At 62.1% G+C, this 20,332-nt stretch overlaps 7 protein-coding genes across 7 annotated transcripts; 4 read left to right on the forward strand and 3 right to left on the reverse strand.

Moving 5' to 3' along the window:
- Positions 1-769: 769 nt before the first annotated feature.
- Positions 770-2,962, forward strand: PLICBS_002032 (uncharacterized protein; the record flags this gene model as incomplete). The annotated part of the gene is made up of 6 exons (XM_018321653.2): positions 770-1,018; positions 1,170-1,332; positions 1,413-1,566; positions 1,639-2,113; positions 2,195-2,512; positions 2,582-2,962. The coding sequence occupies 6 exons, from the start codon at positions 770-772 to the stop codon at positions 2,960-2,962; spliced, it is 1,740 nt and encodes a 579-aa protein (XP_018179132.1).
- Positions 2,963-3,400: 438 nt separating this feature from the next.
- On the reverse strand, positions 3,401-5,182 carry PLICBS_002033 (uncharacterized protein; the record flags this gene model as incomplete). Its single annotated transcript, XM_018321654.2, has 1 exon — positions 3,401-5,182. One exon carries the CDS (start codon positions 5,180-5,182, stop codon positions 3,401-3,403), a length of 1,782 nt encoding a protein of 593 aa, XP_018179133.1.
- Positions 5,183-6,016: 834 nt separating this feature from the next.
- On the reverse strand, positions 6,017-7,143 carry PLICBS_002034 (uncharacterized protein; the record flags this gene model as incomplete). The annotated part of the gene is made up of 2 exons (XM_018321655.2): positions 6,017-6,739; positions 6,808-7,143. The coding sequence occupies 2 exons, from the start codon at positions 7,141-7,143 to the stop codon at positions 6,017-6,019; spliced, it is 1,059 nt and encodes a 352-aa protein (XP_018179134.1).
- A 3,002-nt stretch (positions 7,144-10,145) lies between these two features.
- PLICBS_002035 (uncharacterized protein) lies at positions 10,146-11,225 on the forward strand (the record flags this gene model as incomplete). The annotated part of the gene is made up of 1 exon (XM_018321656.2): positions 10,146-11,225. The coding sequence occupies one exon, from the start codon at positions 10,146-10,148 to the stop codon at positions 11,223-11,225; it is 1,080 nt and encodes a 359-aa protein (XP_018179135.2).
- A 540-nt stretch (positions 11,226-11,765) lies between these two features.
- On the forward strand, positions 11,766-12,644 carry PLICBS_002036 (glycosylphosphatidylinositol (GPI) anchor assembly protein; the record flags this gene model as incomplete). Its single annotated transcript, XM_018321657.2, has 2 exons — positions 11,766-12,125; positions 12,192-12,644. 2 exons carry the CDS (start codon positions 11,766-11,768, stop codon positions 12,642-12,644), a joined length of 813 nt encoding a protein of 270 aa, XP_018179136.1.
- A 5,705-nt stretch (positions 12,645-18,349) lies between these two features.
- On the forward strand, positions 18,350-18,657 carry PLICBS_002037 (uncharacterized protein; the record flags this gene model as incomplete). The annotated part of the gene is made up of 2 exons (XM_018321659.1): positions 18,350-18,525; positions 18,585-18,657. The coding sequence occupies 2 exons, from the start codon at positions 18,350-18,352 to the stop codon at positions 18,655-18,657; spliced, it is 249 nt and encodes an 82-aa protein (XP_018179138.1).
- Positions 18,658-19,033: 376 nt separating this feature from the next.
- On the reverse strand, positions 19,034-19,861 carry PLICBS_002038 (uncharacterized protein; the record flags this gene model as incomplete). Its single annotated transcript, XM_018321660.1, has 2 exons — positions 19,034-19,452; positions 19,519-19,861. The coding sequence occupies 2 exons, from the start codon at positions 19,859-19,861 to the stop codon at positions 19,034-19,036; spliced, it is 762 nt and encodes a 253-aa protein (XP_018179139.1).
- Positions 19,862-20,332: the final 471 nt, after the last annotated feature.

A 20,332-nucleotide genomic window follows, 5' to 3' on the forward strand; every position in this document is an offset into this window, starting at 1 on the left:
AATCTGCGCGTGCGAGATGGAGTGAATGAAATGGCGGAACGACAAGCCAGGGACAGCAACACAACAACCCCCCTTGCGTCTCGGGGAGCCGGGGATGGAAATACGATTGCGAAAGGTGACGGGAATCGCCCAGAAACGAGCCTGAGTCGCGCCAGCGGCGGCCATTGGCGCGCATGCCGGCGTCTTCGGCGAGTGGACCGAGGGAGGGCGCAGGTGAGGGTGCGCTCTCCGGCAATGGGACTCTTTACCGACCCACCCTCGCCGTTGCCGGTTCGTCGGTGGCTTCGGCAAGGCCGTCGGAAGCTGGAAGCCCTGCCTGCCGTCACCGTGGGACGAGTGAGTGAGTGAGACGCCGCCGCCCGGTCCGGGGACAGGTAGCCCAAGTCCCCGAGGCAAAACGCTACCGGCGCTCGGCTCGCCCAGGTTTACCCCAGCTTCACCCACAATCCCAGGCGACGGGGCCCCGGGCCATGGCCTTTTTTTTTTTCTCCAGTCTCGTGAATCACCAGGTAGTACGTACGCGCATCTTGTGTGGGCTCAGCCATAGCCGAGACAGTTGGGCTCCTGATTACCCGGGGCCGACGCCCATCCAAGGGCGCGGAGCAGCGGATCGTCGACATCTAAATCCAACAAGCTTAAAAGGGCACGCAGGTTCCCCCCTCAGGAGTCAGGAGTCAGGAGTCAGGACCTGCAGCTAGCTACCCCAGATTTCCGAGACAAACTCTCTTTCGCTGCCCAAGAGTCGCAGACTCACACACCCACCATCGCCATGGCCGCCGCCGCCGACTCCAAGGGTCCGCTGCACAAGCACAATGTCGCCAACAGGCTCTACAAGAGCTCGCTGCTCAACACAGTGTGCATCGTCGCCGGCATCTCCATCTTCTTCTTTGGCTACGACCAGGGGTTGATGGGCGGCGTCAACACCACGCGCGACTATGCCGAGCGGATGGGCTTCGGCCACTATTCCGAGGAGCGAGGCCTCGTCGTCGTCGACAAGCCCCTGCTTCAGGGAGGCATCGTACGTGGCCCCTCCCTCGCTCTCCAGCTGTCTCTGGTGCCTCTCGTTTGCTTCACATGATGGGGCGCTTCCGTATTTCTGCCCGCATTTAACTACTGGAGGAGCTACGCATGAATGCTGACCCGAGCCCTTTTTGTTGCCCCCCACGCAGGTCGCCGTCTACTACCTCCCCGGAACCCTCGCCGGCTGCCTGCTCGGCGGCTGGCTTGGCGACAAGTATGGCCGCATCTGGACCATCGGTGTGGCCTGCATATGGTGTGTCGTCGCGGCTGCCCTGCAGTCCGCGGCCATGAACGCCAACTGGATGTTCTGCGGTGAGTCTGCCTCGCCTTCACCATCGCGTGCACGCGCGCGACGCGGCTCGAGCGCCCCCATGCTAATGTATGCTTGCAAGCTCGTGTGTTGAACGGCATCGGCACCGGCATCCTCAACGCCATCACCCCTGTCTGGGCCACCGAGACGGCGTCCCACAAGTCGCGCGGCCAGTTTGTCGCCGTCGAGTTTACCCTCAATATCTTTGGCGTCGTCGTGGCTTACTGGCTGGAGTTGTGAGTGCCTTACTACCCCACGCCTCAAACTCTATACTGCGGCTTTTCGTTCTGACGCCGTTCGATGTTTAGTGGCACGTCCAAGTACCACGACCCGACCTCGTCGTTCATCTGGCGCTTCCCCGTCGCCTTCCAGATCGTCCCGCTCATCTTCCTCTTCTGCATCATCTGGTTCATGCCCGAGTCCCCGCGCTGGCTCGTCAAGGTCGGCCGCGAAGAGGAGGCGCGCTACATCCTCGGCCGCCTGCGCGGCGAGGAGGGCGAGGACGCCATTGCCGCCGAGGCCGAGTTCCAGGACATTGTCAACATCCGCAACCTCGAGGACGACACCGCCAAGCAGCAGAGCTACTTCCACATGTTCTTCGGCATCGGCTCCGGGAAGCTCCACACCGGCCGCCGCGTTCAGCTCGTCATCTGGCTCCAGATTCTGCAGGAGTGGATTGGCATCGCCGGTATTACGATTTACGGCCCTGAGATCTTCACCATTGCGGGCATCAGCTCCAAGGACCGCCTCTGGGTCAGCGGCGTGAACAACATCACATACATGGTGAGAGAGCGAGCTTCCCTGCTCCTCCTCCGCAGTAGCCTTGGGAGGCGCCACGAGGGCTTTGACTGACATCTGTGACAGTTCGCCACGCTCATATGCGTCTTCACGCTTGACCGCATCGGCCGCCGCTGGACGCTCTACTGGGGCGCCATCGGTCAGGGCATCTGCATGTTCGTTGCCGGAGGTCTCGCCCGCGCGACCATCAACGCCGAGGGCAAGGGCAACCAGAGCCAGATCGGTGGCGCGGCCACCTTCTTCGTCTTCCTGTACACGGCCATCTTTGGCGCCACCTGGCTCACCGTCCCTTGGCTCTACCCGGCCGAGATCTTCCCCCTGCAGGTCCGTGCCAAGGGCAACGCCTGGGGCGTCGTGGGATGGTCCATCGGCAACGGCTGGACGGTAAGTTCTCTACAGCTCCCCCGGTCTCGAGAGTTGATACGTGAGCCTGGCTGACACGCACCGGTGCAGGTCTTGCTCCTCCCCACCATCTTCAACAAGCTCAACGAAAAGACGCTATACATCTTCGGCGCCGTCAACGCCCTCTCCATCGTCGCCGTTTGGGCCCTGTACCCGGAGTCCAATCAGCGTACGCTCGAGGAGATGGACCTCGTGTTTGCCAGCGACAGCATCTGGACCTGGGAAGCGGAGAAGAACTTTGCTCGCCTCAAGGCCGAGAACCCGCAGCTCGTGCAGGCCGCCAAGGCCGGCCACGGCGTCGTCGACGCCGAGCAGGGCATCACGACATCACGCAAGGCCAGCCTCGTGGCGAGGAACGGCCAGGGAAACGCTGCGCCAGCGAACAAGAGCGGTGCAGATGAGACGGAAAAGTCGAGCGTGTCTCACTTGTAAGCAGCTATGTGAAGGCATTCTGCCTGATCACTTGCAACTACAAACACGATTCCCAGCGCGTATATGCCGAACGCCCGCGATCTGTGCGTGCTGAAAGCGCCTTGGACCCCCGTAAGAGTATTTAGCGACTCCTTGAATAGCACACGGCGGCTCCTTTGCCTGATTTGCGTTACCATATGGCGAATCTAGGCCCGACATCGCAGTGCCTTCGTATATAATTCGATGCATGATCCAAATTCCAAATGCGGCGCAGCCACACCTCTAGACTTGATATCCCCTCGTTCTATGACGCGACGCCCCGCGTGTATGCCAACCGAGCACCCTCGTCGATGGCCCAGACAGGGTAAAAGCCCAAAACTCCAAAATCCAAGACGGTCGAGGTCACGGTTTATGATCCACCCGCAGAGAAGCTCATGCCGACAGGCACCGCCGTACCACTCAGCGGTCACTGGGCGCCAGGCTCGCATCCTCGTCGCTGTCGGTCAGATCCACGGCCAGCTTCTGCGCCTCGTGCTCCGTCATCTCCCTGTACGTGCTCCAGCTGAGCCCCACAAACGCCACGATGATCATGCTTCCGCCAATGATGGCCGCCCAGCTGAGCGGCTGGCCCGTCAGGAACCAGTCGGCGATGGCGACGATGAAGATGGTCAGCAGCGCGGCGACGGAGGACAGGACGGGCGACGTGAGCGAGATGAGGACGAGGAACGAGCCGCTAAATGTGGCGTTGGCGAGGACGGCGACGAGAATGAGCCAGCAGGTCGACGCCTCAGGCAGCTCGAACCTCTCAATGTTGAGCAAGTGTAGAATCGGCAGCGGGATCCACAGGACGGTGAGCGTGAAGAGGCCAATGCACGCGCCAAACGTGTTGGCGAAGATGGTGCCGCGGCCGGGCGACACGCCCTCGGGCGGGCACGCGTAGCGCTTGTACAGGACCTCGTACAGCCCGTACAGCACGGAGCCGACGCCGATGACGAGGTTTCCCAGGAAGCGGCTCCCCGCGCCGGGCGTCGTGTTCCCTGGCGGGCCAGCGGACTCGCCGGTTTCACCACCGCCCGTGTCACCGTACGCCACCACCAGGACGCCGACAATGGCAATGGAGACGGCAATGGACTTGTCCAGGCGCAGCGGCTCCCGCAGGATCGGCACGGAGAAGACGTAGGCGAAGAATGCAGAGCAGTTGTAAATGGCCGTCAGGTCCGACGGCGTCGTCAGGCTGACAGCCACGTACCAGCTCAGGCCCGCGACCGTCAGCGCCGAGGTGATGAAGGCCGTCGTGCGGGCCAGGTACAGGAACGGCCGCGACCTGCGCTGCGCCGACGGAGCAAAGACGTCGAGCGTCTGCAGCTCGATCATGGCGATGGTCGTCTTGAGCATCTGGACGTGGCGGCGCCAGAACACCTCCCAGGGCTCGCCGAGCTTCTGGACGCGCAGCGTGCCGAGCATCACCGGATACAGGACGATCCAGGAGCCGTGGGTGAAGTACATCATGCAGTAAGCCTTGTCCCAGCCGAGGTCGTGCTGGATGTAGGCGCTCAGCTCCGTCTGGACGCAGAAGGAGACGAGGCTGATGGCGAGGAAGAAGGCAGCGTACGTGTACTTTTTGCGCGTCGCCTTCTCGGCCGCGGTCACGTCGCGCGGGTTATGGCTGTGCATGGTAGACCGGCGGCTAAGCGACGGGCGGTGGATGGTGTCATCGTAGGCATAGCCGCTCTCGAGGCTCGTGGCGCGCTCGTCACTGGAACGGCGGCCATAGTGGGCGTCGCCGTTGTGGTGGTCGTCGCTCTCGGGTTTGGTGTAGAGGAGCGGTTGGCCGGAACGGCCGTTGCGGCGTAGGCCCGGACGGCCGGGGGATCCGTCGCCGGAGTCCATGTCGTCGAGCTCAATGCCCTCGCCGGGCGGCCGCCGCGGTGTCGGATCGTCGTCGTCGTCGTCGCCGTCTTGGCCGCTCTCCTTGTCAGGACCTGAAGCGGCGGTCGGACCGCTGGTCCTGTGGCCACGGCCGCCAGCAGTGTTTGAGTTGGCGCGGGCGTCTGACTGCTGCCGCGGGGTGCATGTGGTGTTGTCGTCGGTCTGCGGGATGTGGGCTGCGGAGGAATCGTAGGGAGGGCGGGACCGTGGGTCGTGCTCGTAGCGATGGCGGTGGTCGTTGTCGCCGTCGTGGTCGTCGTCGTGGTGATGTGCCAGGAGGTGAACCTCTTGGTCTTGCGTTGGCCGAGGCATGCACGGTGACGGAAGGGCGCGAGCCAAATGCTTATATCAGGCAGAAGGATGAATATCGAGGGCGGGGCCGCAATTGACCGCCGCACGCATGAGCTCGGCCGGAGCAGGGGGGTGGTCTGGCGTGACTTTGGACGGGAGGGCCACGGCGTGATGCGGGCTGGCGATGAGGAATCTGTGTGTCGTGGAGGTCTGGGGAAAGGAGGTGGTCCAATCCGGCGGCGCGGCGTGCGTCTGTCCCACAGCGTGCCGCCAGGCGACAGGGCCCCCGGAGTCTCTGGAGGGGGGGGCACAATGGCACTGAGGTGGGCGCCCAGGACGCCCAGGACCCGCTGCGACGCAACGCCACGGCGGCCGGGGGCCAACCAGGTACAGGCGGGTGGAGGGCCGCTGACGCACCGCTCTGCGCTGGAGGGTTCAGCCTGGGGGCCGGGCGGCTCAGGCGGCTGGGTCATCCGGAGGGCGGGCGGGGTGCACTGCGGGCTGGGGGGGGGGGGGCCGCGGGTGCCACTGCAGCCCCCGGATTGCCGCGTCCAGCGTGGCTTCAATGACACGCTGAGGTGGGTAAAGCACCCAAGGTACCTGAGGGACAGGGTCATCATGAAAGCAGGCGGCAGCACGTCGCGGTCACTGTGCGCCCGTTGCAGGTTCAGGTCGGGCCCGTGATTCGCCATTCCAGGTCATCGGGACACACAGGCCCCCGGTTACACAGCACGCCGGCGTCTCACACAGTTCTCCGCACATGGCAAGCCGCCAGCCCAACGTGTCGCCTGGACTTTTCTCCTCGTCTTCTTCCCAAGCCGTGCTTCGTGCCGGCGCCTTTCCATGACAGCCATCTCACTTGGCGCCCCCGGCGAACAGCGCCTCGTGGGTGTTGTACCCGTACTCGACGTCGCCGTGCCAGTAGTTGGCCGAGTCGGCCTTGGACACGGCCCAGGCCTGGTCGAGGGCCTCGACGACGTCGGCCGGCAGCGGGCCCTTTTCGAGGTTGTCGAGGTTGTTCGCGAGCTGCTCGACGCTCGAGACGCCGATGAGGATGCCGTCGTTGCCGTCCTTGACGCGCAGCTTGGAGTGGTGCACCGTCCAGCGCAGCGCCGTCTCGATCATGGTGAGCCCCTCGTGCTTGGCCAGCGCGCCCTCGACGAGCTGCAGCGCACGGAACGTGCTCTCGCGGAAGTAACGGTTGCGGTAGTTGGCGCCCTGCGCCGAGCTCACGTCGGAGAAGCGCCCGCTCTCGGGCACCATGTCGCGCGACTTGATCTTGCCCGAGAAGAGCCCGCCGGCGAGCGGGTTGTAGACGACCACGTCGAGCCCGTAGCGGCGGCAGGCGACGAGCAGCTCGGGCTCGATGTTGCGGGTGATGACGTTGTACATGGCCTGGTAGACGGTCGGCCGCACCCAGCCGTTGTACTTGCATGTCATGATGACCTCGGCCACCTCGAACGCCGTGAAGTTGCTGAGCCCGAAGCGAACAAACTTGCCCGCGCGGTGCAGCCGGTCCATGGCCTCGAGCGTCTCCTGGAAGGGCGTGGCGCGGTCGGGGCGGTGGAGGTAGAGGAGCTGTGCCTTCTCGTCAATGACTCTGGGGGCTGGCGTGGATGATGGCGCTGGAGGAGGAGCCGGCTTACATCAACACAGTCGGTCCCCAGCTCGCGCAGGCTCGTCTCGACCGACTCGACGACCTTGTCGGCCGTGTTCTCGCCCGGGTTGTTGGGGTACTTGACCTTGGTGGCGAGTGTGAGCCCGCGCCGCTTCCAACCGGCCTCGCGCGTGAACGCTTCCTGGCCGCCGGCGACATAGACGCGCGCCGTGTCGACCTCGTTGTAGCCGCGAGCCTGGAAGACGTCGAGAGCCTTGTTGAAGGTGTCGAGGTCGGTGATTCGCGCGCCGTCCTCGGCCTTGGGACCAAAGGTCATGAGGCCGAGGATGATGCGGTCCGTGGGGGCTTTCGCGACGAGAGGCATCGTGGCGGCTTTCCTTGGTCGTCTAGTCGTACGGCGGTCTTGAATCGGTTTCTGCCAACGCCGTCCAAAGAGGGTGGTCAACAGCGAGGCTCTCAAGGTTGGCAGTCGGGGACGCGGCGGCACAGCGGGGACGACGGTTTTATCTCCGCCGTGACAAATGCGGCGTGGACTAAACTCCGGGCCCTCTCAGGTCGCCATGATGCAATCGACGCCTTCCGGTCGCGGGGCATCGCGGCTTTTGGCCGAGGCCGGAGGGCAGGCCCCGGCAGTCTGCTCCGGAGGCTGATGCATGATTACCCTCACCAGGAGGGCGGGGATTCCCAAGGCCTGTCCATTCCGCGACACCGGGCTCGCGGCTCGGATAATGCACGAGGCGGCAGAGGAGTTTGCACCAATGAGTCCCGTAGCGTGCACCGTCAGGCCACGCTTCTTGTGGCTGAGCGTGCAGTCTGGAGTCGCGACCCACGTGGCCGGGCATGCATGCTTTGGCGCCAACAGCGTCTGTCATCATCGCAGGATTGTGCCGCTGGGATGCCCGTGTCCCATGTCCTGAAGTACGTATGTAGTGAGCAAGCTGCAGGGTCCGGCCCCCAGCGCACTCCGTTCATGCGCCCCGTGGTGTAGTCAAGCTGTGGCATCGTTGAAGGGGCATCACAGGGCGTTGTTGTTCTGCACAGTAAAGTCTGAACAACAGCTTGCTTCCATACCCGGCCATTCAATGGGCTTCCCGGCCCGCAACGCCGTTGCCGATGCCGATGCCGACACCGCCTGAGCCCGCGCCGCACAGTTCCAGAACCCGGCACACGGCCCTGGCTCCGTGCGGGACGGTGGGGGGGGCGTCAGACTATACTCTCACCTTCACCAGTTGGAATGAACATGCCTTCCAGCAAGTCCAATGTGCGGAGTCTCGGGCCCTTGGGCGGTCGCATATGGCTTCGGTCGATGGATAGACCAGAATAGGACGGAAGGGCCGGGAAAGGGACTGCTAGCTCAGTCCATCTCTCTCTCATGCCCCAAAATACTAACCCTCCGTTCGTCGCAGACTGCCCCAAAAGTATCTGAGATGGCAGAGGAAGTATCACGAGGATGCAATGGGGCGTTACCGGTTACGCAGCCTGGCCTCTTTCCTATACTTGTTGCCAATTTCTTGCTCCTCTGTTGTACCAGCCGCTAAATCCCGTTGTTGCTGCGTGCAACCGGCCGCGCTCCAAACGACCCTGCGTCTTGCCAGCGTTCCAACTTCCATCAAGGCAGCCACGCACCTTGACTTGGAAGTGGTTTTGACGATGCTGGCCGCAAACACCCCTGAGCAGCAGGGCTTCTGCATGTGGGTCAACATTCGGCATCACCCGCGAAGACGACGGCTTTCCCCAAGTCTCGAAGCAAAGCCGTTGTGTGCATACGTCCACTGGGCACCTCTCTGTCACTTCCCATGGCGCCATCCACATGGTTGTCATCAAACCTCAGCAGCAACACCACACACATTGTCGCTGTTCGCTAGCATATACCTAGTCAGCCCCATTGATGTGCGGCATAAGGTTCTTTTGCAGGTCCACCTGAGGCTACGATTGACCACAATTCAGGGGCTGGCGACTCCTGTTGTCGGCATATTGGCTGCGAATGACACCGACTGTCCCATTCAAGTCCCAGGTACACCCACCACGACACTGCAACCACCTTTGCCAGCCCTCCGACCGGATAGACGTTCTCATCTTCTTCATCGACAATTGCGGCGCCCGCGAAGCTACCGTCGTTCGTCTCCCTCGGTCAGAGCATCACCACCGAGGTATTGGCATTGCTCCTGGCGATGTGCTACCCAGGTGCAAGTATCCTAGTAGGCTTGGAACCCATCCTCCGCAACGCCTTCGGTGCGAAGACACCGACGATCAAGGCGACCCGCGCAGGGGCGTTCGGCATTGTTGTACAAGTGTGACAGTCGAAACAACGATAAGGTGGATGCTGCGCAGCCGAGCAATGATGGAATCTAACAGAGTTCAGTTGATGGTGGCGACACCAATGACGGCCCTACGAGCCTGACAGCAGGAGAGGCTCCGCAGCTAGAGACAGTACGGTTGAGTTGACTATCACTCACAAAAGCACGAACCAGCGCCTCGCAAGAGAGGACGGGAGCATAGGGTTGAGTCCTCAACAGTCGCCATCCAGCAGGTTACAGCTGAATGCAACGGGCGTCATCGTCTTTGCCACATTGTGTACCATGATCCCAGCTATTCAATGGGGTCCGCGAGATGCCGGTGGCACATGGGAGCCGCACCCAGATGCATTAGACAGCATCGCCAACTACCCGCGCGATTCGAAGGGACGACAGTACCGGGTTGTGGGTGTTGCCAAGCATTCGATTGCAACAGCAGCGGCGTCACAAAGGAGCGAGCTCTTGACTAACGTTAGTAAGAGCAACGGAAGGACTAGCTGATGGGTCTACGTAGTTGGCAACGCTCTTTCGACTTGGGTCGCTGCCCCATGACAGCACCACGTCGCAGAGTCTGAGCAGAACATGGCCATGGATCGAGGGAAGGGCCACCACATGATTCTGGGCGCAGCTCATTTAAGCAACGCCGTGCTGACCCAGCGAGCTATTTCTGGTCCATGCGAGGCTCAACGATTAGAGTCGCGCGGCGGCTGCTGGGATGGGCCGCGATGCAAGGATCAGGATCCAGAGCTAGGCTCAACATGGCGAACCAAGACGCTGACTGCAGACGCTCAATACACTGGGGGGCCCCAGATTGCGGCGACCAAGGATGATCAGTTCCCTCCTGACCTTTTCAGTCTGCCTCGCGATCTCACGGACTGCAGCCCGTTGTGGGATCATACTCTCCCACCTGCCCATCTTCAGGTCGAAGGGACCAACAGGCAGCGCGAACGACGGCGACCGAAAACCGCTTGCACTGGACGACTGAGGCTGCAGACCGGGCCTTACCGATATTGCGACTCTACGACGGAACCTTTCGAGCGGTGAGGGGACGGGCCTCAAGAACGAGAACGCCATGTCGAAAACGACGGACTCGAAGGAGAGCGACGCCATGTCCATCACAGCCTTCAATGGGCCTTTCCCAACGGACTGGGAGCCGCCCGAGAGGTGCACGGCCCTCACTCAGCGCGGCATCGTGGGACTTGACTTCGCGCCGTCGTGCCTCCCGGAGTCGTTCATCGCGTCTCCGGGCGTCGTCTACTCTCCGGGAACGGGTTGCCCATCAGGATACACCGCGCCCGCGCCGTGCACAAAGTGGACCGACGCCATTACCACAACGATTACCTGCTGCCCGGTGCGCGGGGACCTGACGCTGTCGTGCGTCCCCAACGACCGGGCGCTCTCGCTGGCGTGGAAAGACAAGTTTTGCACGTGGAGCGCGGGCGACAAGAAGACGGTGCTTCTGGTCACAACGGAGCGCAGCGGCACGACGTCGACGCGCGCCGTTACCATGACGGGCAAGGCGGGCGTCAACGCGTACGGCCTGCGTATGGTGTACCAGGAGAGCGACCTGCCCAAGTCAACCACCGCCGGCGAGACGTCGGCCACACGGACGGGGGAGACGGGCGCCGCAACAGAGACAGGAGGCGACGATTCCGCGGGCAGCGGCGGCGGTCTTTCGACAGGAGCCAAGGCCGCTATTGGGGTGGTCATCCCGCTCGTCGCCATTGCAATACTAGTCGGGGCCTTCTTCTTCATTCGCCGACGGCGGCGCGCGCGCGACGGACCCAACGAGCTGCCCGCCTACGGAGCCGGCAACGAAGGCGCCGGGGCCGACAGCAAGACGCTCGCGAGCGCGCACAGCCCCGCGCCTCCGCTGGCCACGGGAGGCGGATACGCGGCGGTGCCGCAGGAGCTCCAAGGAACGGATCAGGTAGTTGAGCTGCCCGGCGACGTCAGTCATTTGTCGCCGCCGCCGCAGCAGTCGTCGCTGAGCCCGAGCCCGCCGCCACAGACCAGCGTGTCAGGGCTTTCGTCGCCGGCGAGCGCGCATGCATCGACGGCGTCGCCTGAGGTACAGTACCAGCCCTACCGGCCGCCTGGGAGCGGGGCATCATCGCCGCAGCCGGGGCAGCACGCGGTGCCGCATTCATGAGAGGATTGGGCCGAGGGGTGAGGGCCGCAACACCCCCTGGCGGAGGGGGTTTGTATATAGCGCTGGCGTAACCTTCGTTGTTGATAAGTTGGGTAAGGAAAATGGTGGACTTTTGTTTGGAAGAGGTCGTCACTTCAGAAGCCTTTCCAAATCCATAAACAAGCATCAGTGGTCATGTTGAACACACTAGGGCGTGAGAGCGAGTGCTTTGCCATGCTCATGTCGGACGGCGCAACAATGCCGTGCTCCTCGCTCCTCGATGCCGTCGTGGGCAGTCATTCTTTGTTAGCTTGCTCGAGTGCCATTAGTTGCGGGCTGCTGCAATTGCGGTATTGAGAGCCGAGCCTGGCATAACGGAGCAGTGGTCAACGAATTGATGTCTCGTGAGAATCTTGTGTGGTTTCCCCTTGTCGTCGGCATTGCCAGTGCCACCAACAGCCAGGCATATCACGTGATCAGATTCTCGCGAATCTCGAAGCTGTCCGCGCTTCCAAACCTCGACTGTGTCCTCTCCTCATCACCACGCGACGCTATCCCACAATGCCCCTCGTCGACCCTGTCACCATGTCGAGGACGCTGGCCAAGGGCTCCTCTGCGAGCTCCCCGCAGAAGGCCGTCACAATCAGCCCGGTAGCCGTTCTCGACGCGCCGCTCGCCAGGCCGCTTGCGCTCGCTCGGCCAGCCGCGCTACTGGCGCTCCTCGGAATGCGCTTCGGCGCTCTCGTCGCGGACCCGGTGCCGACGTTGAAGTCTGCATTGCCCGTCGTGGCCGTCGTGCAGGCCGTGTACGCGGTGCTCTGTCTCCCGGTTGCCGGGTCGCAGCAAGGCCGGGCTGCAAAGAAGCAACGGCCGGGCGAGAAGAGGAAGGGCGGCGATGGTGCCGGACCGAGCCCCATCTCCGTACGCCGCGCCCTACCTGGATTGATTGCTGGACTCGCGAGCTGCTAACATGAGGCAATTGTACAGTCCGCGGTCCTCTCCCTCGTCCTAGCCGCCATCGCGACCCCCGTCGTGCACATCCTCTTCGTCCTCTTCGGCGCGCCGTTCCTCGACCACGTCCCGCACACGCTGCTCTGCGCCGCGCACTTCTCCATGCTGGCGCTGTTCCCGACCTTTTACGCGCGCGGCGTCGACGCGCAGGCCCTCGTGGCCGTGGCCGGCGCGGCCGCGCCCCTGGACGAGACGTTCGGGGCGCTGCTCGGCGCGGTGCTGGGCGCGTGGCTCGGCGCCGTACCGATTCCCCTCGACTGGGACCGCGACTGGCAGCGCTGGCCCGTCACCGTCGTGGCGGGCATGTACGCGGGCGCGACGCTCGGCGCATTGGCGGCCGGGACGGTCCTTTACGGCAAGAGGTTCTCCGGAGAAGGTGACGAGTCCACGGCTGGTGTGGCAACACCGTCGTCACTCAAGGAAGAGTAGAATGCAGCACAATCTTCAGTCGGTAACATGGAACGGGCGCAGCGGTTTGACGTGCGCCAATGCCAATGCCAATGCCAGCGCCAAACGCCCATCGTGCGATGTCACACAGCGTAGGCGTGCCTTGCACCGCGTGGGAGACAAGATGGAGCCGGCTAATAAGAGGACATGATCCATGCAGGCGCCGACCAGGCCCTCTCCTTGTTCCCAAGGAGTATCGCACCTCGGAATGAATGCCCAGAATCCATGGTTTTTCACTGGGACTCGAAGCGCCGCCAACGACAAGAGGTGCACAAGCGAGGTGGCCCCTGGCGGTCCGCTGCAATCGCCCTCGGGATACTTCCGCGATGGGGTTGCGGCTTGGCAGCAGGAGAGGCACACGGCGGCCTGGCCTGGCTTGCCTGGCATCTGAGCAAATCTCGATGGAACGGTCGTGGTGCATGCAGTGCACCTGTGTTAGGTTGTTCTGGCATCGGCGTTTACTTTTGTGGATGGGCAGGGTGCATGCATGAGCACAGCCACAGGGGGGAGCCGGGCAACATGGACCAGTTCGCTGGCGACGGGATGTGCTGGAGTCTAATAACACTGGGCGCACTTGGCGCAGCTGGTTGGCAATTGCCGGCCCCACAGGACAAATCGCAGGCTTCCAAGGCTGGCTTCAAGGGCACTGCGGCGCCTTTTGGGACGCGTTGTTTGGACATGAGCATCTCGAACAAAGGCAGGAAGCGCTCGTTGAAGGCGTGCTAGTCGTCGACCCAAAAGATCCCCCTCCCCCTCCACTGCCTCATCGTGATTATCCTTGTCGATCTGGGCGGCGGCCAAATCGGCGGCTAGAATTGTGAAATGTTTGTACCCACCTACAGTACTAGTAGTAGCTACGCCGAAGTACCTGCGCACTCTCCGTACATCCAAGTACCCACGTTACCGATACTACCGTCTGGTAGAACGTCCACACGTAGGTTGTACCTACCAGTAGGTACCTGGCGCACGGGCGATTCGCCAAGAAGAGGTGCTGTTTTCCCTGTTTTGGGAGTCCTGACGGCCAGCGACTTGCGACAGACAGGTTGACAGCCAGGACAGGCCTCGGGAGGTAAACGCCCTACCATGCCGAGATCCGTGCTGCCGCACCATGGCCGAGCCCGGGCGGGGGGGAGGCCTTCACGCCGTCGTCACAATGCGTCACCGCACAGCCGAGCGGCGAGATCATCGAGCAGAGCATCGCTCGTGCTCAGCCATCGTCGCCGGTGCGCAAAACGTAGCCGCAATGCAAGATTTGGTCACGGTCATGCTGCTGAGCCTGTTTTTGTTCCACTGTAGTCGTATGGTGGTGATGTGGCAAGTGTGGCGAGGCCGGCGAACCAAGTGTGGCGCATGACCCCGACCCCAGACACGATCCCCGGCGTGGCTGGCGTTCTGTCTTGGTGTTCGTCGTGTCTCGTCTGCATCTTAGGACGCGATCGGTGGCGTGCGCATCACGGGACGGTCCCCAGGGCTCTCGACACAACGTCACACGTAGGCTGGTTTTTCGCGTTCTTGGGGGCGAGCAGCCCCTCCGCCGCCGCAGTCGCAGCAGCAACGCGAGCAAGGAACGGGGAGACCTGCGAGCGAGAGGGAAGAAAAAATTATGATGGCCGACCTGCAAAGTATGACGTAGGCCCCGGGGGGAGCTTGGCCTTGCCTTGCCCGCATCGAGTCAAGCCGGTTCCATGGGGCCCGCTGGCGGGGGTTCGGCCACGGGCGCATGGGTCCGCCGCATGTCCGGGTCGCACGAGATGCCCGGCACAGGCATCCTGTAACTGTTGGTAAACTGCACTGTAAGGGTGGTGTGGCTTGCCTTTCTGGTTGGCGTCTGGCGGGAGATGCATTGGATGTCCTCCGGGGTCGTGAGCGCTTGTAACTTGCCTGCTTTGTCGGGGGGCTCCATACGTAGCTCGGGCTTCCGGGGGGTTCGGGCGGTCGTGCATGATGCGGACAGGCGGACGGTTTCACGAGGGGCGGTTTGCCGGGCGCTTGCTGCTGCTGCTGCTGCTGCTGCTGCTGCTGCTGCTGCTGCTGCTGCTGCTGCTGCTGCTGCTGCTGCTGCTGCTGCTGCTGCCGCCACCCGTCCCGTCGCCGTGCGCGGCGTTTGCGTGTGCGCCCGTGCGACCGGCTGTCGACAGGCCATTCGACAAGCGCCAGCAACCTTGGAATAGAAGTGGACGGGACCTGCCTGCACGCCCAGCAGTACTGCCTGCTAGGTACTACCTGCCCTGTAGGTGGCTCCCACTAATATGGAGCCCACCAAGCAGAGGACAGCACGGCCTGTGCCGAGTGGCCGCAGCACAAACACCTGGCGCGTCGCTGGCGAGTCGATGACGCAGCTCGCCCGGGACACGGGAGGGGGGCTGTGGGAAGGGCAGGCAAGCAGCATGTGGCAGGGCAGGGCTGGGCTGGGCTGGGCGCCGCCTCGCGGTAGGGGACCGTCTCGGGCTTGGACCTGTTGCCGGCCTCTCGTCTGTCCCCGTCGAGGCCGGGTGTCTCCCATGAGGTCGAGTCGCCCTCCACTCGGCCGCCCGGGCGAGCACCCGTGCGTTGGTGACTTGCTTGGACGTCCTACGTTATTGCTAGTACTGACCTGTCTGTGGATAGGTTGGCAGGCGTGTGCCGGCGCTACCTGGCAGGTACTTGCCCGGACTCGATGCCACGCCACGCCATGCCATGCCATGCCACGCTGCCTGGTGGTATGCTATGCCTCGCCTCGCCTCGCCTCCAGAAAGGTTCCAAGTTGCGGGAGTGGGCTCGGGTCGCAGCCCAGCCAAGCCAAGCCAGGCCAGCTCGGATGGAGCTGCGCTGCGCCAAGATGATGCCAGCGGCGGTGCTTCCACATCCCCCATCCCCCCCCCCCTTCCACATCCATTCCCGCAGCTCCGTCCGTCGGCAAGCCCGCGCAACCCGGGCAGGAGGTCAGGTAGCTTTCCAAGGTCCAGCCACCCTCTCCTTCTCCTCCGCCCGTATTTAAGTCCAACGGTCCCCGGTGTCGTCAGAGCTTCGCATCCGGCCCCTCTCTCCCTCTCTTCCATCTCAACCTGCCGAGTGCCGTCCCACTGCCGAGACCCAGCGTACAGCTTCACTTCCCAAGCATCACTACAACCACTTCTACCACTACAAGTACTACTCGCTCGACGAAACCGCCGCCATGCCTCTCACCGCAAGGTAAGCTCGCCGTGTGCGTCCCAGCTCCGCGAAGACTCCAACAGGTGGCCGAGCCCCGGTGCTTCCGTGGCGTCGCCAGACGCTTGATGACGCAATACCATTGTCGTCGAAAAAGAGCGGCGATCCGTGAGGCTCGATGGCGACGCGACGCGACGGGCTCCCACGATAGCTGGCCGTGCCTGGCTGGCAAGGTCTTGGAGCGCACAATGGCTAACTTGGCTCCCCGCGCAGCGACATTTGCAAGTTCATCTTCGCCATCATCCTCCCTCCCCTGGGTGTGTTCCTCGAGGTTGGCTGCGGCGCCGACTTGCTCATCAACATCCTGTTGACGATTCTGGGTAAGCTCTCACTGTGGTTGTGCGCCTTGGCGACGGCGCTACCGGACGGTTCGGAGGCAGGGGGTCGTTGCCTCAATGTCGCCTCCCAGTCCTGGTCGTCGCCAATGGCTTCTACGCTTACCTCATCGTTTGCTGACGCGAGGACGCGGCAGGTTACATACCCGGCATCATCCATGCCATCTACATCATCGTGACGAGGTAATCGGCCTCGCTCCGTCGCCAGCCAGCCGGACGCGCCTTTGCACCAGGCACGCCGTGCTGGCCGAATGGCGCCTTGAGGAACGGCGGTTCGCGTGACGACGGTGGCTGAGCCGGCCGCAGTGTCTCGGCTGGGGCGCTTACGGTCGCGCGCGCCACCCCGCCAAGCGACGTCGGCGATGAAGGAGCTGTTTGTCGACGAGAGCAATGACCACGCGGTTTTTTGTTTCCTTCCCTTTGTCGGATGAGTGGGAGACGGGCCCGACGAGTTGGCAACGGTGCTTGAGCCTGGACTTGTTTGTCTTTAGAGGCCTTTGGATTACATACCTAATTATGCATGGATACCCATTAATCCAGAGATTATTTTCCTCACACTCCCCGTGCCTACATGGGTACTTGCGGTGTTGGCCGCGTTGATGAGTGTCGCGCATGGCGAGCCTGCGCCAAGTCAACTACTACTACTCCGTACTCCTTCTACTTCTGCGCGGTGCACCACTGCGGCACGGGCGCGGTACTCGTGGTGCCAGCCGGCAGAGACCCGAGCGGTGCTGCAGCGGTACCCTGCTAGCGTGCAAGAGGATGGATGATGCGGGCTGGCTGCCACATTCAGACACAGAGGACGAACGGCCGAGTGCTTGTGCAGTAGGCATAAGGGGAACCACAAGATACTAACGTTACTACGTAGACCTTGCAACAACCTTCGCGGGGAACAGAGATTTGGTCGAGATCCGAGTGCGGCGACAGCCATGGATGTGCGACAACCGGGACCTTTTGGGGGGGGGGGATGCAATGGCTGTCGTCCATGCCCTTCCAAGTTCTCACCCCGGCGCATCCATCCACGGGACTGGCGGTTGCACTGGCCGAACTGGACCGGCCCCATCAGTCGATTTTCCGGAAGAAGCAGGGAAGGCCAGGGAATGGGAAGGGGGCGCACCTGGCCATGTGATTGGTTGTGGGGCTTGGCCGCCCGCCAAACGTCATGGCATGGACTGGGTTCCCGTCGCCCTCGGCACGCTCTGTGGCAGTGGCAGTGGCAGCGGCAGTGGCAGTGGCCGTGGCCCGCCAGCAGGCGGCCGTCGAGCAACTGACGGCACCTGACGGCGCCTGCCTAGGTACCGACCTAGAACCTTAGGTGGCCATGGAGAGGCTCCCGTCGCCTCCCAGGCGGCCTCATCGGGACGCGCAGCGCAGCTGCAAGCACGGGAATGGGCGTGGCTCAGATTGAGTTTTGTCCAGGCAAGCTTTCTCGAAAACAGAATTCGCCGCGCCGCGCTGCACTTCCTCTGCGCCGCCGACAAGCGCGCGCACAATAAACTGGAGAGCGCCAGCCCAGCCCAGATCCCAAAAATCTCAATCGCGGACCCAGAGCGAGCGCCGGACGGCCCCGGGACGGGATCAAAGGTGGCACCACCTGCCCCAACTACGAGTAGTACTAGTAAACCACCCGCCACGGCACGCTCAGCGCAGCACCCACCCCCGGCGCGAACCCGCCCCGGCACCCGCTGACAGCGCCGCCGTTTCGCAGCAGCGCCCGGGAATGGCGACTCCGCCATTGGTCGAGCCGGGGGCCCGCGTGGTGTGATGTTGAGCTTCGACGACGACAACATCATCCCACTGTAAGCCCGCAGACGGCCGGCCTCTCTGCTGTGCGCCTGCCCGCCTTCAGGATCCGTGTTTGCGGAGGGCTGCGAATCCCTTGACTGGCTGCGTTTGGCGAGGGCGTGGTAGGTATAAATATGTAGCACGGCGTGTAACCCACCTCGGGCTGTTGCTGCTGCTTGTCATCGTAATCCTCAAGTCACACCATTCAAGTCATATCAAGCTTTCTCGGCGACTCTCAACTCTTTGTCCTCGCACTTCTCCTCTCCTCTCCCACGAGACACGAAGACCCCATCTTCGCTCAACATCATCTGACGCAGAGTCTTCATTATCGACGTCTAACAACCCCATCACCACCATCAAATCATCAACTCAGTCAACATGGTTCCCGCTGCTACCCGCGTCGCTGCCCGGAGGCCCTTCTCCGTCATGATGTCTCTGCGCACCGCCGCGCGGTCCTTCGAGGCCCATCCCTTCCAGCGCCTCAGCCTCTCCCAGAAGCCCGCCAAGGCTGACTGGAACAACGAGGTCAAGCGCGTGGGCAAGCAGGCCGTCCTGTGAGTAGCCCCTGGCCCTCTCGCCTCGCTCGCCGCAATTACTGACAGGGTTTGGACAGCTTCTTCCCCGGCATTGCGATGCTCCTGGGCTGGCCCATGGCTGCCAAGCGGGTCTTTGATGGCCACATCTAAGTGTCGACCATGCTCGCGCGAGGACTGAAACAGTCCATCGACCGCCGCCAGCGTGCTGTAGAGAAGCAAGCGGATATACAAGGCCGTCCTGGGCGACTTTCGGATGGCAGCGTTGCACAGTGTACATAAGGGAGCATGCCACGGCGTTAGCGGGTGCATACATACAAGACAAATCAAGTCTCTTTTGTACTTGAATTACATCATACTTGAATGTCACATTGGCGATCTCATCACCACTTGCGCATCCGCGAGATGCAGTCTTCCGTAAAATCAGACATACAGCGAGAGAAGGTCAACGATTAGTATACGCACTTGCGGGGTATTTCGAAACACGGCAAGTAGAAAGAAATGTCACGCTAAACAAATGCCACCTCCATTATTCCATCGACGCCCTTGGAGAGACGGTCTTCGGGGTCCGCTTCGCTCTGCCCCTTTTCCCGAGGCACCAGCCCATGACCATGGATACAATCATGAGAATGGGGACCCCGACTCCAACACCGATACCGACGCCAAGCTTCCACTTGTGATATGTCTGGCGGTGGGAAATTTGCTCTTGCGTCTTCAGATAGCGGGACGCTATATCGTCCAGGACGGTGAACTGATCAGAGTGGTCGAAGCGGTTTTCCTCTCCCTGTGCGGCGTACTTTTCAGGCTGGCTGATTTGGAAAGAATTGGTAAGGTCCGCTGCGAAGCCCTTCACTTCGGCGACGGTAAAGTTGGTGTCGGACGAATTGCCAATCTCAGCGGCAAGGTCCTCGAACGTGAACGAAAAGCTCTTGGCCCCCTTGGTGATATCTGCCCGGACGGAATGTCAGCTCATGCTCAGTGCCGACGCAGGAATTGATGTTCTGGCGACGTTACTCTTTGACCAGGAACCAGATTTCTGGGGATCTCTCTGCACCGAGAAGCCCCACCGCAGCTGGACGGGATACTTGTCGTCCGTCTTCTTCCATGTAATGGTGTAGTTTTTGCTCCAGAGGAGCAAGGCCGGGTTGCTCCCGGACTCACGGTCGTAGTAGGGAAAGGTGTTTTCGGGGAACGAGCAACCCTTGTTATCGTCATCATCGTTTGGGCTGGCGCACCAGACAAATGAGTCTAGGCAAAAGTCGTAGTCTCTGCTGCTGCACGCATATCGTTTTGCCGGATCAAATGCGGCGACGGCCCATCCGAGCGAGAGAAGTGTCGCTGCGTGTAAAGGATGCATCGTGGTGGTGAAACTGTGGAAGCTGTGTGGCGATGGCGCCGCTGGTGTAAGTCGGTGGCCGGGCGTGAGAAAGAAGGAAGGGTATTTTGGCCTTGGTGACCTTGCCCAATGCCTATTAAGTACGAAGTACGTGAGATGCCGTGATGATAAAGGATCACACCGAGGCGTATTGATCACCGCTGATCTGGACCTAACCATCCATCATAGCCCATGGTGTTGAATTCTGGCCTCGGCGATGGCAGTTTCGGGCAGTGATTGATCAACGCATCCCTGTCAGCTGCGCCTTGGCTGATCTCACCTCCCCCAGGATCACAAGCAGCGTTGAATGCCAACTGCACCGGCTGCGGGATGACATCACACGGCCGCATCTGAGGCTCAAAGTGAGCTGATGGCTGTGTTTTGCTTATAATAGCCGAATGGAAATGTGCGTCTGGCGCACTATTGTAGCAATCCTGAGTGTGGGTGATGCAC

The sequence above is a fragment of the Purpureocillium lilacinum genome, assembly GCF_023168085.1.
Source record: "Purpureocillium lilacinum CBS 284.36 DNA, scaffold_2, whole genome shotgun sequence".
Taxonomy (NCBI): Eukaryota; Fungi; Ascomycota; class Sordariomycetes; order Hypocreales; family Ophiocordycipitaceae; genus Purpureocillium; species Purpureocillium lilacinum.